Source organism: Typopeltis vanoorti, chromosome 3 (genome assembly GCF_054136105.1).
Source record: "Typopeltis vanoorti isolate ZY-2024b chromosome 3, IOZ_Tvanoo_1.0, whole genome shotgun sequence".
Classification (NCBI taxonomy): domain Eukaryota; kingdom Metazoa; phylum Arthropoda; class Arachnida; order Uropygi; family Thelyphonidae; genus Typopeltis; species Typopeltis vanoorti.
In genome coordinates, this window is record NC_143551.1 from 162,106,841 (window position 1) to 162,130,897 (window position 24,057).

The 24,057-nt window shown below is 38.3% G+C and overlaps 1 protein-coding gene across 1 annotated transcript in view; it reads right to left on the reverse strand.

The window, feature by feature from the left end:
* Window positions 1–24,057, reverse strand: part of LOC150108712 (mitochondrial mRNA pseudouridine synthase RPUSD3-like) — a 216,560-nt gene that overhangs the window by 156,529 nt on the left and 35,974 nt on the right. Inside the window, exon 3 of the mRNA XM_090390945.1 lies at window positions 5,311–5,449. Within this exon, the coding sequence (XP_090247071.1) occupies window positions 5,311–5,449 (139 nt within the window). The remainder of the gene's footprint in view (window positions 1–5,310; window positions 5,450–24,057) is intronic.

The window sequence follows — 24,057 nt, forward strand, 5'->3', positions numbered from 1 at the left end:
GGAATGGGTTGAATACAGGCCAATTTCCAGGCTTTGGGATATATACCAGTGGAGTAAGATAGTGTGTATAGATGGCATAGGATAGAAGTCAGTTCTGCTGCACAGACCTTCAGAACAATTGGAGGAATGCCATCAGGGTCAGGGACTTTTTTTGTGTGTCTAATTTTGACAACAGGTTTATAATCTCTTTCTGGCAAAAGGATACAGGGGCAATGTATGTTGGGCAGTTAGAATAACTGGCGGGCATTTGCCATTGTCGGTTATGCGTGCATTGCAAGCAAAGTGTGAAGCCAGGAGATTAGCTTTTTCTATGGGTGATGTTGCAATTGAGGCATCTGGGTATAATAGGGGTGGGAGTAGTGTAGGACAAAAGTTGCAACCAATTGCTTTGGCTAGAGACCAAAAGGTATGGCTGCTGCTAGGACAGGCTGCAAGTTTCCTGCTTTCTGCCTGTTCAAATTCTGTTTTGGAATCATTGATAATTTTTTTTGCATCTGTTTCGGGTTTCAGTATAGGCACTGAAGGAGGATGGAGTTCTTAATTTGAGCCAGTTGTGGTATGCCTGGTTTTACATTAGTACAGCCTTGGCACATCTTTTGGAGAACCAGAGTTTGGATTGGGGATGGCAGTTCAGTGTGGTGTGGGGAATGTATGTTATCATGCCAGTGAGGATTACTTTGGTGATGTGTTTGGTGCATATGTTTGGATTGGAAGACTGCAAACAATAGTCCAACCATGGGAATGAAGCATAGTAGTCTCGGAGGCTGTCCCATTTGGCACTGTTATAATGCAAGACTACTCTTGTGCAGGTGTGACTGTGTAAGCGTTGTTGCATGGGGCAGGAGATGATCACTAGGTTGTGGTCAGAATTACCCGGGGGGGGGGGAGACTCACTACATTCAGTGTATATTTGGAAGGGTCATTGGTAAGAAAGAGATCTAAGGAATTTGGGGAATGATTTGGGTTATCTGATATTCTAATCGGCTTGTGAACTATTTGTGTAAGGTCGTTGGTGATGGCAAATATTTTGCCATCTCTGCCTGCAGGATCTGTACAACTGGAAGATGAAAGCCAGTTCGTGTTATGTATATTAAAATCACCTAGGAGGATGATTTCACTATTAGGATAGTGGGACTGGAAGAAATCAACTTTTGAGGAGAGGAGATTAAAGAGCTCAGAGTGGTTGGTGGTACTGGAAGAGTGATAGAGACAGCAGATGAATTTTACTGAGTGGGGGAGGGTTATTTTTAGCCAAAGAAGATCAAAGTTGGACGATTCTAGGTTAGGTGCTCTCTGGCAGGGTAAGTCAGAGCAGATATATGCGCGCATACCACCCTTGGGTCGAAAGGAGTTAAATAGTGAATAGTTTGGATGGTTGAGATGAATGGTGCCGGGAAAAGGCGAAATTTGAGTTTCTGTTAAGAAGAGTAGGTGGGGCTTGGTTGACTGTAGATGATAGCGAACGCAATTAAGGTTGGAGTTGAGACCACAGATGTTGGTGTAGTGGATATGCAAAGATCTGTGGGGAATGGCTTTGACTGCAAGGATCTTGCACATTTCCTATGAAGTGCCTGCATACCTGTCTCGTTGGTGGCTACTAGTGGTATCACTTGGTTTTTGCACTAGTTTGGTTTGTTTGTAGTTTTCTCCAGCTGTTTTCTCCATTTTGGCATTTTTCTTCTGTCTTCAGAGTTGGAGTTTTTGTTCCCTTTGTTCAAAGGTTAAGTCAGGTCGAGCACGTACACGCAATTGGGGGAAACTGTCATTTAGCTTGCTATTTATCGCCGTTATTAATTTGGAAGTGTTTGTCGGTGTATCACAGATCACTTTCATGAGACGTGGAAAGTTCGTTCCGTCCTTTCTTTTGTTTATGGGACCAAAGTGATGACATTTGATGATGTACCTGGGATCGAAGTTGCATTCACCTGCTAGGTTGCTAACTTCTTCCTTTAAAGATTTACTGTTTTCTGCCAGAAAGTTCAGAAGAACGCCGTTGAGTCTCCTGTTTTCAGCCCCATGTACCATCGATGCAATTAAATCATGGAGTTCATTAGCGGGTACAGATGCACTTGCAATCAGCCGCTGGTCGTCAAGTATCTCAAGCTTTGCTTCCAACTTTTGGATTTTGGATGAGAAAGTATTGATTGTGTTATTAAGGTGTTGTTCAAGATTTTCAACTCGTTTGACAGAAGGAAGGCACATCAAACAGAAAAAAGGCTGGTTCAGTTCAATAAAAAGCTTGAGTGCCAATTCATCTATTTTCACGCAGGAAGTATGTAGCCAGTTGCAACAGAAATTGCACGATATACCTTTTTCTCTTTCGGTAACTTCAGCTTTGCAACTGCAGCATTTCATATGGTCTTTCGGTTTGTTGGCTATTGGCTGCGCTACGCTAACAGGACTAGAAGTAATCTTTCATTGTTGGCCTTTGTTGCCACCATCTTTACTTAGCATGGTAGGCATATCAGGTGCTTTCACGTAGCTGTTTTTTTAATTGAAAAATAACTGATATGAAGGACTAAGGGTACTTACGAGTTGTGTAGAAGTAACTGGCTCCTTAGTATCCTCTGTATTCCATTTACTGGTTATTTTGCACAAAAGAGATACTTGCAATTATGATAAAATTCAGGAGCACAAGTTTAACGAAACTTATTCACAGGTGCCACCTATCGGGTCAATAAAATGCAAGTAAATTGGTAAAAACAAGACCAACTCTTTACAAATCCATGCTGACCATAATAAAGAATACTGTCTATCAACTCAATCTTGTATTCTATTCCTAATCAATCTCTCCAACACCTTGACTACAACTGCAGTTATACAAACTGGTCTATATTCAACAGACTTCCCATCATGCCAGCTTTGTTTATTCCATATTATTTATTTCCATATTTCATTTGCCACTTTCAGTGAAGATATGGACACCTTCCTCTGCCAGGATTGCAAAGAATCACCATTAATCAAAAGTAAGGTCAGAAGTTTGTCTACGGTGAAAGGTAGGACATGGGTGTTATTTAACTCTCATATGATGATGTTCCATGTTTGGTTTAATCCTTTATCCAAGTGTAAGCAAACAAAGTTTGTGCCTGAAGTATTTTCAGGACTGGGGCAACTCACGATAAAGGTGGAATAAGTTCTGATCACTTGCCTTAGTATCTCCCATATTGCAAAGCACATCTCCTTGCAGACATGTATAATACTACATGTCTGCAAGGTCGAAAAGGTCGAAACGGTCTAGGTAGTGACCGTTTCGACTTTCATTGAATGTTCAAGTACAGGTCAAACTCCAAAAACTTAGCATTGTTCCCCTCAGTAACAGGCTCACCCTGCCACTGAGAAAAACTCTTAAGTGGTGGGCTCACCCCACCACCGAGCAGAGCCGCTCATTTGCTCATATGTCATCTGAGGGGGTAACAGCAATAGCTGTGCCTCAGTTAACTTCATGAGCTACAGCATTACCCCCCCCCCAGGACCTGGGTGACAGCAACAGCCGAGCCTCAGTTAAAACTTCATTGGCTACAGCATTGCCATTCATCACCCAAGCTTCCAACCGGTTTCAACCTTTATTGAGGTCGCGTCAGTGGGAGCCAGACCCAGAGGTGGTGATACTAAGGTGGAAGTAACGCAGAAGTCATATCACCAGAGAATTTTAATAATAAACACCATATTATTAAAATTTTCTGGATTAGAGATAGTTGATGGAAATTTTTTACTTGGATATGCTACCAATTATATATTTGGCTTAATCCTTTATCCAAGTGTAAGCAAACAAAGTTTGCACTTGAAGTATTTTCAGGACTGGGACAACTCATGATAAATATGGTATAAGTTCTGATCACTTGCCTTAGTATCTCCCATAATGCAAAGCACATCACCTTGCAGAAATGTATAATGCATTAAGAGAAGGGCCACTACCCAGACCGGTTTCAACCTTTATTGAGAGCTCATCAATGGGATCCAGACCCAGAGGTGGTGATCCTAAGGTGGAAGAGTAATGCAGAAGTCATATCACCATATAACAGTTGCCAAAAGGTGTCAACACCCCTTTACCACAAGTTTCCCCAGTCCTGAAAATACTTCAGGCACAAACTTTGTTTGCTTACACTTGGATAAAGGATTAAACCAAATATATAACTGGTAGTATAGCCAAGTGAAATAACTTCCATCAACTATCTCTAATCCAGAGTATTTTAATAATAAGGTGTTGACACCTTTTGGCAACTGGTATATGGTGATATGACTTCTGCATTACTTCCACCTTAGTATCACCACCTCTGGGTCTGGCTCCCACTGATGTGCTTTTGCACAGAAGTGGTCCCTTTCCTTGAGAGACCACTTCTGATTAAACCACTAAGATTATGGCTCTGTCTGGTGGTGGGGTGAGCCTGCCACTGGGTAGAGCTAACACTGAGAAGTGCCTCTCGGTGACAGGGTGAGCCTGTGACTGAGTGGAACAATGCTGAATTGGACGGTCCTTTGGTCACATAAAGGGTGAAACCAGTCTGGGTAGTGGTCCTATCCTTAACAACTAGCATTATACATGTCTGCAAGGAGATGTGCTTTGCATTATGGGAGATACTAAGGCAAGTGATCAAAACAAACTCCACCTTTACCATGACTTGCTCTAGTCCTGAAAATACTTCAGGCGCAAAGTTTGTTGTTTGTTTGCTTACACTTGGATAAAGGATTAAACCAAACATAAGTAAAACATCATCATCATATACACGTGGTAAAGGGGTATTGACATCTTTTGGCAACTGATATATGGTGATATGACTTCTGCATTACATCCACCTTAGTATCACCACCTCTGGGTCTGGCTCCCACTGATGAGACCTCAATAAAGGTCAAACTGGTCAGGGTAGTGGCCCTTCCCTTAATGCATAGCATTATACATGTCCACAAGGAGATGTGCTTTACATTATGGGAGATACTAAGGCAAGTGATCAGAAATTACTCCACCTTTAGCATGAGTTGCCCAAGTCCTGAAAATATTTCAGGTGCAAACTTTGTTTGCTTACACTTGGATAATGGATTAAACCAAATATATAATTGTTAGCGTAGCCAAGTGAAAAAACTTCTATCATTGTTCTACTTATGTGTTTTTGATATACTGAATGCTTAAATCACAAAGATTATCTGTTTCCTTTTTCAAAGGTAATTCATTTAGTATCTTCATGTATATCAAAATATGAACATCAAATCAATTCAGGTTACTGTTACAGTAGAAAGCAATTGGTATCTACATTCACAGATTAACTATTAAAAGTTAAGAAGTTATATTCTCATTTGAAATAAAAGTTTTCTTACCTAGGTGGAGATTTTAATATTTCTAAAAATGAAACTTTCAGACTTTCTTTAAGGGCTGGAAGTGAATCCTCAATGCAATAAGGGATTTCATTCTGTATGAACAAGCTAGTCTGAGTAATCAAAGCTGGCTCTCGTGGTTCTAAATAAATTGAATTTTTATTGTGAGACACTTTAAGTGAAAAACTCATAACCAGCTTAAATGGTTTTAATAAACTTTTTATATTCAGTTATCATTAATTGCAATAAGACCTCACTAAAAGAATTACAATGATTATCAAATTAAAAAAGTTTTGTATGTGAGCAGGCTTAAAATATTGTATAGAATTCATTATGCAATTATAGAAATATTGCACGAAATTTATTGAAATGAATCATTAGTTTAATAATTTTAATATATTATGCTTCTTATACTAGTATTTTTATTAAACAGATGACAGTATTAATTCTGACTCATAATGATTTTTCATATCCCATGGAAATGCCTGTATAACAGTAATGATAACTAAATTAATTACTATATTTTGCAAAAAGTCAAACTGTCATCATATCAAGGAATAATTAAAAAAGCAACAGTACACAGATGTGGTACACAGGAACTACATGAGTAAGTAACTGAAGTGAAGAAACAAAGCAAGGCCTAAAGTCCTAAAATTTGTTGATTAGGTACTCTTGGCCTTTGGGCTAATGATCTGAAGATGAGCAATACCCAGATGTAAAGCAGTTTATGTTTCCAAATTTTCTGAGGCTAAGATAGTCTTTTAACCTTTTTGCTGACAAACTCGAGTTATCTAAGCAGTTTAAAAGGTGTTTTTGCTGAGCTTCAGTATTCTTGATTGCACTTCTGCATTGATAAAATCTCTAATGAAACAACTTCTAAACATTCATATTTATGAATTTAGGGACACAAAACACATATGTTGAAAAGATTATTTTACAGATTATTTTACTGATAATCTTTTCAACACGTGTGTTTTGTGTCCCTAAATTCATAAATATGAATGCTGATCACCGTGTAACCTTAAAAGAAAAAAAAACTTCTAAACATGTTTGAATTTTGCAGGCATGTAGAGGCATCTATTATGAATATAATTCAGTTAAACTCAAGCACTTTTTTGTCTTCATCTGTAATCTCGAAGACAATATTTACATTCTGCCCATGGCAGAAGAAATCTCCTGACTGATGTCACATGGGCAGTTCTTCCCAGGGATAGCAAAAATAGTGGACAGTGTGCATGTTGAACATAAGTCATAAAAACTGCATGAAATCATCAGAAAAGAGAGACAGACAATCAGTGAATAATGAAGCCACACTGTGTAATCAAATACCATAAGAATAATAAGAGCAACTGACAGGTCAGACCTGATGAGTAGTTCTGCTGATTGTTTGTGTGAGGACAACGTGGTACAGAAAGTTCTTTTCACCTCTGGCACATAATAGTGATAAATTCTTAGACAGTGTACAAAGTACAAAGAAAAACATAACATCTGGAGATTTTTGACTAACTCTCATAAGAGAATTTTTTCAAATCTTCCACATGCTAAAAGAAACCACTAAAACAGGATGTGCATCATCTGGTGATCAACACCCTACCCAAGACTGAAAGGGAGACAATTCTGACTGATCCCCTGCTCCAAAAAAAGTATTGCAATGTGTGTGTGTCCAAACACTTCATAATGAAAAGAAGAAAGAGAAAAAGCAGATACATGTATGACAAATGTTGGGTGCCCTATATGTGTCTACCCCCTATTTCGAAAAATATCATATAATTGCTAAATTTTGAAAGCATGATGAAGGTGGTACAGAACGTTTTGTATTATATAAAAATACTGAGCAAGGTTTCAATGAATTGTAACTGATATGTCATTATTTTGGCTAACCTTGAATTGAAAAAATTATTGTGAAGTTTTACAGATTAATTTTTTTAATTTACATTGTACAAGAGTTTTTCTGACTTCTATACTCTCAGCAGCGAAAGGATTAAGGCAGAAACATATTTAAGTCTTTCATATCTATGTTTACGTCTATGGAGCAATGTGGCCTTCTTTCAGCAGATTCATGGCGGAATTTGCAAGTCCTGAGTGGCTATAAAAGTAGCACCAGATGTACTCCTTGTTCAGTGATTCTGATGTTGACTATGGAACCAGATAGGACAGTCAACATTAGAATCACTAAACAAAAACTACATCTGATGCTACTAATATAGCCACTCAGGATTTGCACACCCCACTATAAATCTATTGGCAGAAGACAACATTGCTCCACAGAAGCAAATATAGATATGAAAGAGTGTTTCTTGAATCTGTCTCTGCCTCAACCTCAACCCTTTCAGTGTTAAGAATATAGAAATTAGCCAAATTACTGAAGCTGTTATCTGCATAGATAAAAACTGCAGCTGTTATCTATCCTACTATGGCCAATTAACAGCCCCCAATCTAGACCACTAGATGATGCAGTTTTAAGACTTTATGGAGTGGGCTAAAGTTTTAACATTTGGAAACCTTTCTCAAGAAACCAAACATGGAACTTTTTTCACTCCAGGTCTCCAATAAGCAGGGCAATGGTACTCACATTTGATGAAGAAATTCATCTCACATCTAAACGCATTCATAAACATCAACACCCATGTTAGGATTCAAACTCATGCTTTTTAGTTGGTTGGAGAGCAGGTATGCTATCCAATTGACCACCAGACCAGGAAAATGTTTCTTCACTTTATTCTCACTTACTCATGTGGCACCTGCATGCACATATCTTTATTGGAGTATTATTCCTTGATAATGTCAATTTGAAAATTTTATCATCCACACTGTCATCTCCTTCCAAAAAATAAACAACATATAAGCTTAAACATAAGAATTAAGAAGAATATTTCATCTATGAGGCATATCCAGAAAGTAAGATCCAGTCAAGAATTAAAAAAAAAAAAAAAACTGGTAGAGAAGAAAAAAAAAAAAAGATTTATTATAGGATAAAATAACTATGTACATACTTTATCTTTCCACATAGTCGCTGCTGATTTCCAGGCATCTCTGGTATTATGGTACTAGCCTCTTCATACCTGCATCAAAAAAGTCTGCTGCTAGTGAGTTGTTCTTCAGTTCTTCATTTTCTTCAAATTGCTGAGATGAGAGCCACTGTTTCATATGCAGGAACAAGAGGTAGTCACTGGGCATGAGGTCAAGACTGTAGGGCTGGTGGTGAAAAGTTTCCATTTAAACTTCTGAATTTGCTCTACAATTCGAGCAGCAGTGTGTGTGTGAACTCACACATTGTCATGCAAAAGCACGATCCCCTAATGACTGCATTCCTCGTGTTGTGTCCTGACTTAATCGTCTGAGATTCTTCAGTGTTTCACAATACGCATTAGAATTAATTGTGGTTCCTCACTGAAGAAAAAGACAAGTAGGATCCCTTTTCAGTCCCAGAAGACAGTGGCCATAATTTTTTTTGACAAGTGGTGCCTGTTGAAATTTTTTTGATTTCAGAGATGATGAATGGTGTGCCACTGCATTGATTGTTCTTTTCAACTTGACATTTGTACAAAATCCATGTTTCATCATGATAGGAGAAAGAAGTTAATTTCTTTTATTTTTGTAACACTTCAAAAATTTTATCATTATTAGGTAAGTTCCATGGAGTCAACTGACTCATTGTGGGAGGCCCACTCAACCAGCAACATGTCTATCATAATGAGATTTGAAGTTATTTACACTACCTGCAATCAAAGCAGTCAGGCAATGAATCTACTCACTAACAACTCTCCATGTAAAAAATCTACTCCTCACATCCTTCTTCACCACATTTTATACAACTTTATACAACTTCCAGGGATAGCTTCTCATTATTCCCATCTCAATATCCACTCTTTATATAATTTCTTCTGTATTTATCTGATAGAATCCCTTAACTAACTTGAAGGTCTCTATCATATCTCCTCTTTTTCTCCTATCCACCAACCTCACATTTATACTTATACCCCACATTTTCTGTCACAATTTCATGAATGACTGAGTGTGAACTTTCTAGGAATTCAAAATAAAGTGCAATAATTGCAAAATAGAACGTCTATAGCTCAGTCAGTATAGACGAAACCCCTTTGATAAGAAAGACCTGGGTTCGATTCCTGTCCATGAAGTGAGGAACCTTTATCTGGTCTCTTTCGACAAAAGGCAAGTTAGCTGATTTTTTCACCTGGAAACTTGGGTTTTTTGTCCCTCAGAACAAACAAACTGGCCCTGTGAACACACATGGATTGCTACAGTCATAAATACTTGCCCTTAGGAGATGCAGCAGAGGAGTGACAAGTTAGCTACATTAATTCATTGTAATCCCTTCACTGGTGGGGGGGGGGGCTCAACCCATCCTAATGGACAGATAAGAAGTAAAGAATTGCAAAACAGCAAATCACAAATTTGTGTTCACTGTTTCCACCAAATCATCTATGTCATCACACTTGGCCAGTCACTGCATTCTTCATCATGAACATTGTTGCCCCCTTCTTTAAAAAAATGACACCATTGCCTGACCCTACAGACACTCATTACATTAGACCATAAACCTTACACAGTTGTCGATGAATTTCTGGTTTTCTGCCAACAAAAATTATATTATTATTATTAAGAGAGACCTTCAGGGAGTCAGGGACTCAACAAGGGAGGCCACATACTACATGCACCAGCAATCACACTTATTCTTGAATTCATTCACACTACTTGCCTAATGGCAATCCATTCCAATGGCACCACCCTATGAGAGAAAAATCTAGGCCCCCCCCTTAGCGACATTCATTCTCAGCTTTCAAGGATGCCCTCTAGTCCTTTCCCCACCCTCTATAAATTGAAAACTTCCATCAATTGAAATCCTGTATGGTCCTTGAAGTTTGTAAGTTTCAATCATTTCACCCATCTTTCTCCTGTTTGCTAGTGTCTGCAGTCCACAAATTCTAAATCTGTCTTCATAATCAGTATTCCACAATCCTGATATTTTTAACACTGTGTCCCTTGCACTCTCTCTCTCTCTCTCTCTAACATATAAGAATCACAAGAGAAACCAGGAGACCAAATCTGCACATAATAGTCCAAGTGAGGTCTTATCAAAGCCTTATAAAGAGGCAAAATGACATCCATATCTTTACATGTGAACATTTGTTTCAACATTGCAATTATCTTTTGAATTGTATTTGCAATCTTTGTTACATGGCCCCTGAACTTCATATCTACTAACACTCCAAGATCCCTAGCCTCATCAGTTTCTTCTAGCATAATCCCACCAATATAATGACATTGGATATCTAATCATGCTGAAGTGAATGACTTTACATTTACTGACAATGAACTAACATCCATTTTCCCACGTCCACAATTCCAGCCTATTCAATCATTCTGCAAGTACTGCATATCAACAGCATTCCTGATTATCCTACCCATCTTTGCATCATCAGCAAATAGCTGTATGTCTCATGTAAAATCCTTTCCAATACCATTAATGTAAAGATTGAATAACAGTGGACCAAGCACTGATCTATGTGGTACACCACTGTCTACTTTATTTATTTTTATTTTTTATTTTTTTTTATTGATCTTTGTACTATATATCACGTCCAGACTTGATATATATAGGCCTAAGCCTTTACAAGTGTTTTACCCTATGTTCTAGTTATCATTGTAGTCATTTGCTGGTGGTAACACCATGCCACCAGTGTGGCCTGTAGGGCCCTCAAGGAAAGAACTTTTATATCCTTCTGCATAAGCCCAAGCTGTTTTAAGTCCATATAACTATCTGCGCTCCATACGCCATGTAAAGAGACGGTGGCGCTGGTAAACCTCGGGGTTGCCTCATATTCCTCCCGTATCTTACTAACTAGATCTTGGTTATTTTTATAATGATTTACTTTATTATTATGGCTATAGGCTAGTGGGTGCCCTGTTCTCACCACCTAGGCATCAACAACCCAAACGTCACCATCTCTTTTAATCACTAAGTCTGGCTTATGCAAACCTGCATAGGTCCTATAATGTGGTTCCACTGCGGTCATCCAACCTTTGTTCTTAAAGCAGTTGTTCAGAATGGAGACCACGGCATCATGCCTTCGCCCGCGGACCCCATGGGTGCGAAAGCAACACTGGGCTATATGAGACAATGTCTCACTGTAGTGGCAGCCAGCCCTACAGTCTGAGAGTGGACACTACTACATCGAGTTGTGTGGGCTCGAGTGGGCAGGGCACTAATCCTCGTCCTAATAAGGTCAATATACTTGAATCCAGGGAGGAGTCTGGTGCCATCCCTTACCCAATCATGCTGGAAAGGCTCTAGATATGACTCTTTTAAAGAAGCACCATCTACTGAACAGTGCAGCAGAGATGCCCACCTCTTGTGTTCTGCTGGTGCTGACTCAATTAAGGTACCCTGATAATGGGACCAGCCTTTAGCCTGCCTAAAGTCTTCTTGTATCAACGGGCTATAGAAAGTCTCTCTGCAGATAGGGGAAGAAGATAGTTCTAAATTCTCGATTCTGGACAGCCGCAGGCATGGGATCAGCCATCCAAGTAATGGAACCCTGAGTCCACCATCCTTCACCCTCGTGTGGAAATATGCAGTAGGGGTGTCAGGCGGCAGTCAGAGCCATGATCTTATGGCTGAATTGATAGCCCTGTCCGTTCGGGACAGTACTGAGATATATGTCTACCAAGCACCAACTTGTGGTAAAAGCGAGGTAGGAGATAGTGGGAAAGGAAAAACAGTCTTTGTTGGGGCTTGAGAGGAGCTTTCCTCAGAGAAGCGATCCCAGCTTCTAGGATAGAAGGGACAGAAGACCTTCCCTTTGGGATGAACATGATACCGAGATATCTCCACTCTTCCCGGATGGTCAAAGTATGTAACAGCCTCCCGTGCAGGGAAAACTCTACAGTCTCGACTTTAAGCTTCTTGTCACGACCAGAGGGGACAAGAGCTAAAGTGCAGGACTTCTCTACATTAATAGAAAGGCCTCGAATAGAGAAAAGTCAACTGCCTGGTCAAGGAGTTCCTGCAAGCCTACCTTAGTAGAGGCTACGAGAATAAGATCGTCCACAAAGGCCATAGCATTAAAGGAAGAAGTGCCTAGAGAGTAGCCTATATGGCTAGGAAGAGAGTGAAGAAACTCGTCTATGATGCAGTTAAAGAAAAGGGAAGATAGAGGATCACCTTGGCGAATGCCCCACACTGCAGGAATAGAAGTTGCATGGGACCCTGTAGTGATAGTGATGGAGCTACCCAAGTATAGTTCCATAACATAGGAAAGAAAGGATTCTGGACATCCAGCAATAGACAGCACTCGAAGGAGAGCAGGAAGGGAGATGCTATCAAAGGCCTTTTGGAGGTCCAGCGACGCCATATATAGAGGCTTAAGGCGGCGTCGGGAATCAGAGAGAAGAAAGAAGATATATATTCTCAGCACAGCCCGTCTGAAGGGACAAAAGCTCTCTGTCTATAATCATGCTGTACATGTTACTGAAGTTTAACTAAAATTTTATAATAGAGTCTGAGTATCACAGGGGAGATGGTAATAGGTCTAAAGTCATGCACAGCTTGAAGTTTCTTTCTTAGGAATGAAGTTAGTTCTTGAAGCACGTAGGTATGGTGGTATTGCTTTACTGGAAAGGAGAATGTTCAATAAGTCTTGGAGAATCTTCAATGGCACCTTCCGAAGTCTAGACACAGGAAAGCCATCAGGACCGGAGGCGGAGAAATTGGATGGAAGAGCTGCTTTAATCTCTTAGATGGAGACAGGATGGTATATTTGAAGGGCAGGAATGGACCTCAATATCATACTTTGGCCATCATCATTAGGGAAGTGTGGAGGTGGAGCAGAAAAGACTTGTAGTCCAGAATTTAACAACATCATCATGTAAGTCTGCTAGAGGTGGAGGGAAAGCACTGTCCAGGATGGTTTTGGCACACTGCCCTCTATTCTTTTTATAGAGGGCCTGCATAGCTGCATAGGCCCTCTTCCTCTGCTTCCTATTTGACAAAGTCATTGTAGAACGAGAAGTAGGCTGATGTTGACGAGGCATCAAGTGTTCAGAGAATTCAGCATGGAGGTAGTCATTTAACTGATCTGTGATATCCATTCCTAGAAGGCGAGTCTGGATGAGCAATTTAAGAATTTAATGGTTATATTCTGAAAGAGGAGGATCATCGAGAGATGATGTCAGTCTGAGAATCAAAGTCTCTTCTTCAACAGCAGGATGGTGGCTAGAAGATGGAGAGGCAGGGACAGGAGATACAGATATATTACCTGTTCCTACCTGTGACAGATGAGCTGTTAATTCTTGAACTAAGGCTTTGTAACTGGCTTTCCGTCTATGACCCTTGATGACATCCAAAGATCTTGATGAGAACACCTTAAATAAATCCTCATTGATTTTCTTTATCCTTAGAGCTGTCAACTTGATCTCATGAGAGGCAAGAATCTTTTCTTCTTCGGCAGTCCAACGTGCTTTGATGTGCTCCGTTCGTATTGCAGCGTTGGCTTCGGCTGGACGTTTCGAGGTGCGATACACACAAAGGCCGACTGCGGTGGAGAATGCACGATCGCAGACCTGACATACGAAGTGTCTGAGATTGGGAACTCCTTGACCACCGGAACAAGCACGATGAGAACTTGAATAAATGAGTTGATGACAGTCCTTGCAGAGCTTTCTTTTAACTTTCTTCCTGAGGATGCCACTGGGACAGGTGGCAGGATCACCTCTAAACAAGAAACAGACATCTGGATTCACACTCGACGAGTTTCCTGGCTCTGGCCTATAAGAGTCGGAGCCTTCATCTGATGAGTTATTGCAAGCGAGGAAACTTAACTCTACCAGGGCTGCTAACCCTGGAAGGGAGGAATAGTGTAGCAGGCCAGTCAGTCACCCGAAGGTGTCCAGGAATCGCCCCTTGGAGGCTGCCTGCTGCCGCACTTGCGAAGTGTCTCAGGAGATGTGCAAGCCAAGACAACAACGCTTCGGATTCCCAAATCTTGCAGACTCACATCTACCGTATACCACTTTTCGATATCTGTCAGCCAACCATTCTCTTATCCACGCTAATATTCTATTACCCAAACCTGTATTCTCCAATTTATGTAACAGTCTACCATGCTGTATTCTGTCAAAAACCTTAACAAAATCCAAAAGTATCATAGTGTATTCATTCCCCCTTGTCTAGATCAAGGGTAACATTGTTATAGAATGTGAGCAAGTTGCTAAAACATGACTTTCCCTTAGTACTGTCAACCCATTTCTGAATGTGAGTCCTAACGAATTTTTCCAAAATCTTCACTACCACTCCTGAGATACTAATTGGTCGATAGTTAGATATGTCAGTCTTTGCACCACCCTTGTGCAATGGAATTACCATATATTCATCCATTCCTGCAGAATCTTCCCTGTTCTGAGACTCATATTAAACAGAGTGGTCAAAGGAATAGCCAGTTCAGCTGATCACTCTTTTAGTACACATACTGATATATCCCATAAGTCCCTATTGCTGAATTCTTATTCAGTTTGTGCAACAGCTCTGATACCTTGTCCTCATACACCTGAGTTTCTTCATCCAGTGAAGAGGTGGCAGCGAGCTTAATGTCGCATACACCAGATTAATAGCTTTTAACAAAATGGGCCTCATTACTTGAACAACCTCTTCTGCATCTGTAACTCTCACGCCATCTGCATTTAGAAGAGTTATTCTTTCCTATTCATTTTTTCTTTTACTTACAGCATATCGATAGAATTCTTGCAAGTTGTTATTAGCATGCAGAGCCACTTTCTTTTCATACTCAGACTTTGCTTTCCGTACAACAGTTGTGACTATTCTAGCTTGCTGCTTATAATTTTAATAATGGAAATCATCCTTATGCACACGGTATTCTTTCCACATCATCCTTTTCTTATGAATCTCTTGCTTAATAAGATTACACATCCATCGGGACACATTCTGATATCACATCAATTTAAGTATTGTTTAAATGCTTCCCATGCACTGTCGATATTCTTCCCATCCAGCAACCAATCCCATTCCACTGAACTCAGTTGGTCATAATTTCCTGCTTTGTAGTTCCGCAAGTAACCTTTTCTGAATGGAACGTTAATAAACTTAGTCACTTCCCAAGTGAGTACCACATGATCACTGTCACCAAGCAGAGGTAGAATAGTGAAGTCTTTAATTGAAACGTTCTCTGACACTATAATCAAATCTGACACTCTTTGACCTTGAGTTGCTTCTGTCACATGTTGCTTGAGGAAGTTGTCCCACAACAGCTCAATAAATGCATTTTCATTCTTCTCGTGAAAATCTACTGCTACCCAATCAATATTTGGATAATTAAAGTCTCCCATTAATAACTACTCCTTTCACATTCATCTTTTCTATTTGGTGATGCATTTCTTCATCACTAGCAATCGATCTGCCAGGTCTGAAACAACACCCCCCACTATATAATTGGACTTGTTAGATTCCATCTCATACCAGATGGCTTCGAACTCACTGCCACATGAAATACTGTTAGTAGTAGTACTACAATCATAGGTCTCAACTCTAACTAGATTCGATCATTTATCATTAGCAGCACACCCCCCACTATATAATTGGACTTGTTAGATTCCATCTCATACCAGATGGCTTCGAACTCACTGCCACATGAAATACTGTTAGTAGTAGTACTACAATCATAGGTCTCAACTCTAACTAGATTCGATCATTTATCATTAGCAGCACACCATTCCTCTTCTATCCTTTCTAAAAATACTGTACCCTTTACACTCAATACCAAATAGTATGTCTAATTCTGATAGCCAGGACAAACTAATGCCTACAATCTGAGGTCCCAACATATTGACTAAAGCAACAAATTCTACCCCTTTCTTTCTGATACTCTTAGCATTCATGTACAGACATAATAATCTACCTGCATGACACAGTTGGACAACTTGCAGATCTCTATTCTTCTCTAGTGCCTTATACATGTAGACATCATTCCACATGTTTGATGGGTCTGAACTGGATGAACACAAAGTCAAAATTGTTCTCCCCTCATCAACATTTCCACGACATAGCCCATTCCTGTCATTAACACAGTTACATAATATTGTTGCTCTTACACTCACATTCTCACCATTCCTCCCTTTATAATTTAGTTTCCCTAACTCTCTGTGTTAGGTCTCATACCAGTTATTAGTTTTTCTAGACTCCTGATACCAAATGCATTCGGGTGTAGGCCATCCCTCTTATACAAATCCAATCTACCCTCAAACTCACTCCATACATCCAAAAACTCGCATCCGTTCCTTCTATACAGTCTTTGCATCAAATCATTTACCATCATAGCCATTCTTCTTAATTTATTTTAATCATATCGAGGTAAAATACTGACAATTTTCACTTTCTCACTCTTGCCTCTTCCAACAACCTATCATATTCTCATACTGAACTTATCACTAGTTAAGTTGTTAGTACCTACTACAATTACGATCTCATTTACTTTTTTTTTCTGTTTGTGAATTGCTTCCTTTATATTCTTAATTTTCACTCCAGGAAAACTTAAAGTTATAACTCGATCATCGATAGCATGTTTTATTATACGAGGTCTGACACAGCAAAAACGAGACTGTGCCTGTATCTCTTTTTATTTAATAAATTGAGAAAATCAACTACGATCTCCTTCAAAAAAGTTCCCTTCTGAGTTGACACACAGTTGCATATGATTCTGCCAACGTACAAAGCAATTCTGCAGATCACTTTCTGAAAGGCTGTTGAGGATTTCCCTCATTTTTGCTTTCACATCTTCTACTGGCAAAAAATGGGTTTTTTTTTAGCACCCATTTCATCTTTGGAAAGAAGCAGAAGTCGCAGGGAACTAGATCTGGCAAATAGGGTGGGTGCTCAAGTACTTTGATGTTGTGATTAGCTAAAAACTGCTTCACAGACAAAGCATTGTCTGTGAAGCAGTTGCAAAAAGACATTGTCATTGCATCAAGACAACAAGGCAAAGATGCTGTGTTGTCTTGTTGTAAAATCCACCCTTTCTCCTCGACTCAGGTCGTTTCCTTCACATGCATTCACACAATTTCATCAAGACTTCAAGGTAATACTTCTGATTTACCATTTGGCTACTCAGAATCCACTCTGCCATTACAGTACCCTAGATATTGAAGAAAACAAACATAGCTTTGAACTTCGAACGATTCATGCATGCTTTTTTTGGTCTCAGAGAGGTTGCTGACTTCCACTGCACTGATTATCACTTGGTTTCTGGATCATATATAAATATCCAAGTTTCCTCACAAGTATTAACTAAATTCAACAAATCTGGTTCATCCTTAATGCAAAAGGTCCAAACACAGTTCCTTACGACTTTCTTTTTGTTCATCTGACATTTTTGGAACCATTTTTGCACAAATCTTTTTCATGTTCAATTCTTCCGTTAAAATGCGTTGAACACTTTCCCTGTCCAAATGAACTTTTCAGCTACAGTTCGAATACCCAACCTTTTGTCCTTTCGAATCACATCTCACACTTTTTAAATGTTGTCATCGATAACTGCTGTGCATGGGCAGTCATCATCATCTTTCTCACTTTCTCTGCATTCTGAAAATCATTTGTGGCATTCAGAAATGTGTAAACAAGACATGCACTCTTCACCATAAGTCTCAGTCAATAATTGAAAAGTTTCTGTCATGGATTTCTTCAGTTTCCCAAGAAACTTGATGTTAACTCACTTTTCACTCTTGCACTCCAACATTTTCTGACCAAAGGGTAAGAAAATGTCTATATTTGAACATGCATCCACTCATGCTGAGTAAAGCAATGGAGTTGAGCCTTGTCTCACGGTGAGAGGTTAGAACATGCTCTATAACCATCTCTTTGTCTCTCCCCTCCCACTCTCTATTCCCAATCTACAGGGTTAGTCTCTCTTTTTTTTTTTTTTTGTGTCGGACCTCACAGTCAATCTTTTTACACTTTCTTTTAAGGTTACACAGTGATCAGCATTCATATTTCCGAATTTAGAGACACAAAACACGTGTTGAAATTATTATTTTACTTATTATTAATAAAATAACACATGACGTTTCGACCCCTGTATTGAGGTCATCATCAGAAGGATACATGTGTATAGGGAACCAAGCTACATGCTCTTGCACTCTGTACTGGTAAATTAAATTATTATTTGACACCTCCAGGGAGTCCAAGGACTCATCGAGGGAGGGCACCAGGTCTACAACTCCGTCTCCATCATTCAATCACAACTGACCACAACTACACCAATGACATCTACTGCCTACCACCACTGGTATTTCCACAGAATCACAAACATCCATGCCCATGACGGGATTCGAACCTGCAGCCCTTTGGCTGGAGAGCGGATACGCTATCCACTCGACCAACCAGGCCGACAATCTATGCTGTTAATTAATCTTTTTCTTAGCCTGACCTCTAGTGATAATTAAACAAAATAAAATAAATAAATATATATATATATATATATATATATATATATAATTAATAAATAAAATAAATAAAAAACTACAATAAACTCTGCTAAAGTCCTCATGTACTAAGATTCTTCTGGATTTGTACAGTTCAAATTGTTATACTATTATTTTCTTCAGGACTTGTACAGTTCAAGTTGCTATGGAATGTTAAGGGGAAAAAAAAAACACTTCACTAAGTCTTCTTGTATTGGGTTTTTTTTTGGCTTGTTCTGGTTCCTATAACAGTTGCAGATGGGTCCTCCACATTCTTGGAATGGTTAGGCCATCATTTTTGTTCAGCTTTGGGTTATGTTTGAGCATTTCACATGCTTTTGAATTTCCTCTCGAACCAGGTTTTGGTGCGGTGCAGGGACTTGGTATTTTTCCAATCAATTCTGTGGTATGTTTGGAGTGCGTGGTCAAAAAGGCTGGGTTTTCAAAAATGGAGGTATTTAATGTGTCGTTTGTGTTCGTCCTTCCTTATTAGGATGGTTCGCCCTGTTTTCCCTATCTATTGTAGGTTACATGTGCATTGTATTTTGTATACCCCTGGGTGGGCTAGTTGTGGAAGAGGATCTTTGGAAGAACTGAGTAGGTGTCTTAATTTGTCGGGGGTTTAAAGGTGGTTTTGAGGTTGTATTTGTGTAGTGTTCTGTCTATTTTTTTAGAAATGCCTCTAACATCAGGTATGGCAATAGCATTCTTGAAATCTTTTTTGTTTTTACTAGCATCTCTGTGGAAGATCTTGTGAATAGTTTTTTTCTTTCTTTTTACAAGAGTCACTTACCTGATTTCCATTACTTCCTGACTTACTTGTTTCCATGCTTTGTTGTCTTATTTTGTTGCTTAATTTTCTTTTTCCTCCCTATGCTCATTTAAGTGCCTCTCGACTTTTTATAATTTTCACATCATCTCTCTGGGATCTGCTTTAATTTTGCTATTTTGGAGGTTAATTTATTTTTATTAACTTCCTCCACATCTCCAATAGCCTCATTAGCGGGGCTTGCCTTCTTGTTCTCGCCTGTGATACTCTTCTTAGCATTACATTTCCTGTGTGTTTTTGGTGCCATTTTAAACTAATACTTATTATTGAAATATCTTAATAAAAATATGTTATAAAATACTAAATACACTAAAATCTACATTAATATTCTAAGGGGAAAAACAGAATAAAATCACCAATTTTATACGAGCACTAAATCTGCCAACCATGCACAATGTATCCTTGAACCAATCTCCAATCACATCATAAACTCTGCAACTGGTGGGATTTTTTTTTTTTTTATCATAGCACTCATTGAAGTCTTTGTAGAAGACAGCAAGTAATAACACGATGAAAGTAAAATGGTCAACAGCTAGCTAATCGGTAATTCTATGCTACCACACATGCACAATCCCCTCTACCATATTTTATTTGGCAGTAAATTCTGAATGGATTTTCTCTCTGGTCATGCCTCATGTTACAGAAACTCATCGTAAGACTGCAGTATGCACACAAGCAATACATGAGAAGTGGAAATGGTTTGACTTAGAGCCTTAATCCTAAGATGGGCTTGATTACTATTTCAAGGCTAAATTGAAAGCACTGCTTCCTATGGTGCTTATTTGGTAGTCCTAGTTGCAGAACAGGAGATTTTAAGATTACAGATCCAATATCTTTGAGAATATCATATAATCACTGTTATTAAGATTAGTATTTTCAATAGTAGTTGCTGATTCTCAAAATCTGTATTTACATATAAACTTTCTAATGAGGCAACACAGTTGCATATAAACTCAAAACATGAAAGGATGTAAATCCCACAGCATATTAGCATGGTATATATGGGTAGTTGTATGTTTTGTGTTCTTTTAAATGAATGCTGACTGTTATTCAATCCATCCATAACAGACAAACTTGCAAGCACAGAGTACTTTGCAAATATCTAGAACCAAGATGAGAAGATGAGAAGAAGATGCTCTTTAAAAGAGCAAATAAATAGATTGCCTGATGTGTGGTTAAAATTTGTAAACCTCTACAAATATTTTGTGATGTATCCTGGATATACTGAATGGTCAGTAATTTTTGTCTTAACCAGTTATTCCTGAACCACAGTTATATGCACCACATTTTCTTAGCCAACAGCTAAAATTTAAACAGCATTATGTCTCTACATGCTTGGTAGAGTGTGCAACAGCTAACAAACACAAAAGTCTGGAAGTCGAAGGATTACTGTCTGTTTCATAGTCAAATGATTTGTTGTAGATCTTTGATCTTCCAGTGAAAACATCTGCTGTACTTGAAGACTGAAGTTGAAACCACAGAATTACTGGATGTAAGCCTACTGCGCTGATACCCATTCTTCTTGGTTACATTTTTAAACATTTCATCTAAGTAAAGTTTTTAACATGATTTGATCTCTCTTGTGTAATTTTTCATACAGTGAAGATCCAACTCTCTTGTCCTCTCATGAAGATGTACTGTTGTAGCCCTTTGATTAATTTGCCTCAACTCAATTAACTTGTCAATACTAGAATTTTAGGGTCAGTATAGTGATAAACAACAGGTGTTTCTTTGTGTGTTCATCTGTTTGGTCAGATTTTCTTTATTAAGCCTGCTTGCTAAACACCATTGGCAGCAGTTCCTGCACACACTTTTTGTATATTCAAGCAATTTAAGAACAACTAACTTCTTTCTTCTTTGATAAACTAAATCCTGTGGTGTAAATGCCAACATTTTCATTAGATGAATAATTAAACATCAACATAGCCACCACCTATGAGCGCATTCCTTCAGTACTGATAGTTGTACCTTTTCCAGGTACTAGTAAGAACTGAGCATTTTTTTCAGGTTAAATTCTTTGATAAATGTCTCCAGGCTTGACAGCATATGCAACATATACAAACAATTTATGAAAAGTGAGCTATACTTAGCTTTCAAAAAGATCATTGGTATTGTGGAATAAGGGATGTACACGTGTGGACAGACTTATGTGTTCGTCGAACATGTTGTTTATTATTTTAACGGTATAATATAACGGTATAAAGTCGGGCCTAGCAGACCATGCTCTGGATACCCCTGCACACAGGATCAACTGGAAAAACACAAAAGTACTACACAGAAACCCGTATAAATCAGAGAGATTGTTCTTAGAGGCGACAGAAGCCCTAAAACACACTCCAAATCTCAACAAATATGGCAGTATTAACTTGCCGAAGATCTGGTATTAAGAAAAAACTAGCACTTTTCTAGGACTCTAGTAATATATGATAGCTTTTTTTTTTCTTCAGATAGAGGGCACCAAAATTAGGACTCTAGTCTTTGTGTTGCTGCTACAATTTTGTTTAAGTACACCATGTTGTTTTAGTCTCACGTATTGTAACAAACAGTGTTTTTGTGCTCTGAAGATGCTGGTTATAACACCAGCGAAATATCAGCATCAAGTTAATAAATTAATTATTTACTTAGTTTCTGTGTTCTATTATACTGTTAAAATAATAAACAACAAATAAGGGATGTACAGTTTGGTGGTAGTATTAATCATGAACTACATTCCTCACAATAAACTTTTTTTTACACAGGAATTCAGTTCTGAACAGATGTCCAGAATAAGAAGAATTTTTTTACAATATTTCAGAAGGCCTACAGATGTGGTGTGTGCTCAGACTTCAGACAAAAAGTTTCCAAACCATTTGAATGTAATTAATCTTGGTGGTAATCCAGCCAGTTTTATTTGCATGGTACAAATTTTAACACCTTTCAAGGTCCTAGGGCATTTAGTTTTTCCTGTCACCAGCAGCTACATCTGTGTGTGATTGATGCAGACCTGCCTAGAATAGTGACTATCCTTAGAATGTCAGAATTCTGTGAGCCCTTCTGCTGATAATGTCATTCACCATGTGCATTACCAATATAATGCAGTTTCATTATCATACACTTAACTGGGACACTGAGGTGCTCATTAGCTACAAGCTTAACAAATTCTCCAAGTGGATGAAGCTAGTATGCACTAGCTCTTGGCAGTTATTTCACTCAGGGCTGCCACTAGGAATTTTGCTGCTTATTTTTGCATATAGTTTATGCCAATTTTGCTGTCCTCAAAAAACTTGCCGCTCCGTGCAAATGCAAATCTTGTACCGTCGGTGGAGTCAGTCCTGATTTCACTTGGTTATAATAAAACTTAAAGATGCCAAGAAATTATATTCTTGGTTTCATCCTTTATCCAAGTGTAAAGTTTGCACATGAAATCACTTCACAATTGGACTATTTATATACAAAGGCTGATGACTTAACATCAATTGCCTTAGTATCCCATGCAATGCACCTATCCTTAAGGATATGTATAATGTTATGCATTATGGGAAGGGGCAACTACCCAGACTGATTTCAATGTTTATTGAGTCAAAACGCCGAATGTTACTTTCTTAATGATAAGTAAAGTAATTATTCTAACACGTGTGTTGTGTCTCCATAAATTCTTCACTATGAAAACTTACTGTTTATCAAAGATAGATATATTCATCTATTTGATCCAGTTCTTTTTCACCTATAGTTATTTTGTCCTCTTCATTTGTCATATACTTTGTTTTTTCAATATTTAATTTAAGTCCTATATTTTGGCTTTCCCACTAATAGTTCATTTGTCATAGAGTGTAGATCTTTGCAATGAGTAATATGTCATCGGCAAATCTTAGATGGTTGAGGTGCTTCCCATTTATATTAATTCATTTCGCTTCCCAAGTTAGTTTTTTAAATATTTCTTCCAATGTTGCACTGAATACTTTGGGTGAAAGTGTATCTCTAGGTCTTATTCCTCTCTGTATTCAGAATGGTTTTCCCATGTTTTCTAGTTTTATTGTCACTGTTGTTTTTTGTTTAGTTTATTTATTAGCCTAATATATTTCTTTTTTATATTCTGTTTTTTCAATGCTTTTATCATTTCATCGTGAAATATGGAGCCAAAAGCTTTTGTGTAATTTACATACATCATATAAAGGTCTATTTGATATTCATTAGTTTTTCTTTTTCTATTAGTTGGTTTATAACATGAATATGGTCTATTGTAGAATTTTTTTTTCTAAAACCTGCTTTGTTCTACTGGTTGAGCTTCATCCAATTTTATCATTAATCTATTTAGCAATATTTATTTCTTTTCTATTTCCTTTTTTGTCGATTAGGATCATAATTGCATTGTTCCATTGTTTGTTTTCTTGCTTGCTGATGTCATAATTAATATTATTATTCAGGCCTCCATGGAGTCATTTCTAAGAAACACA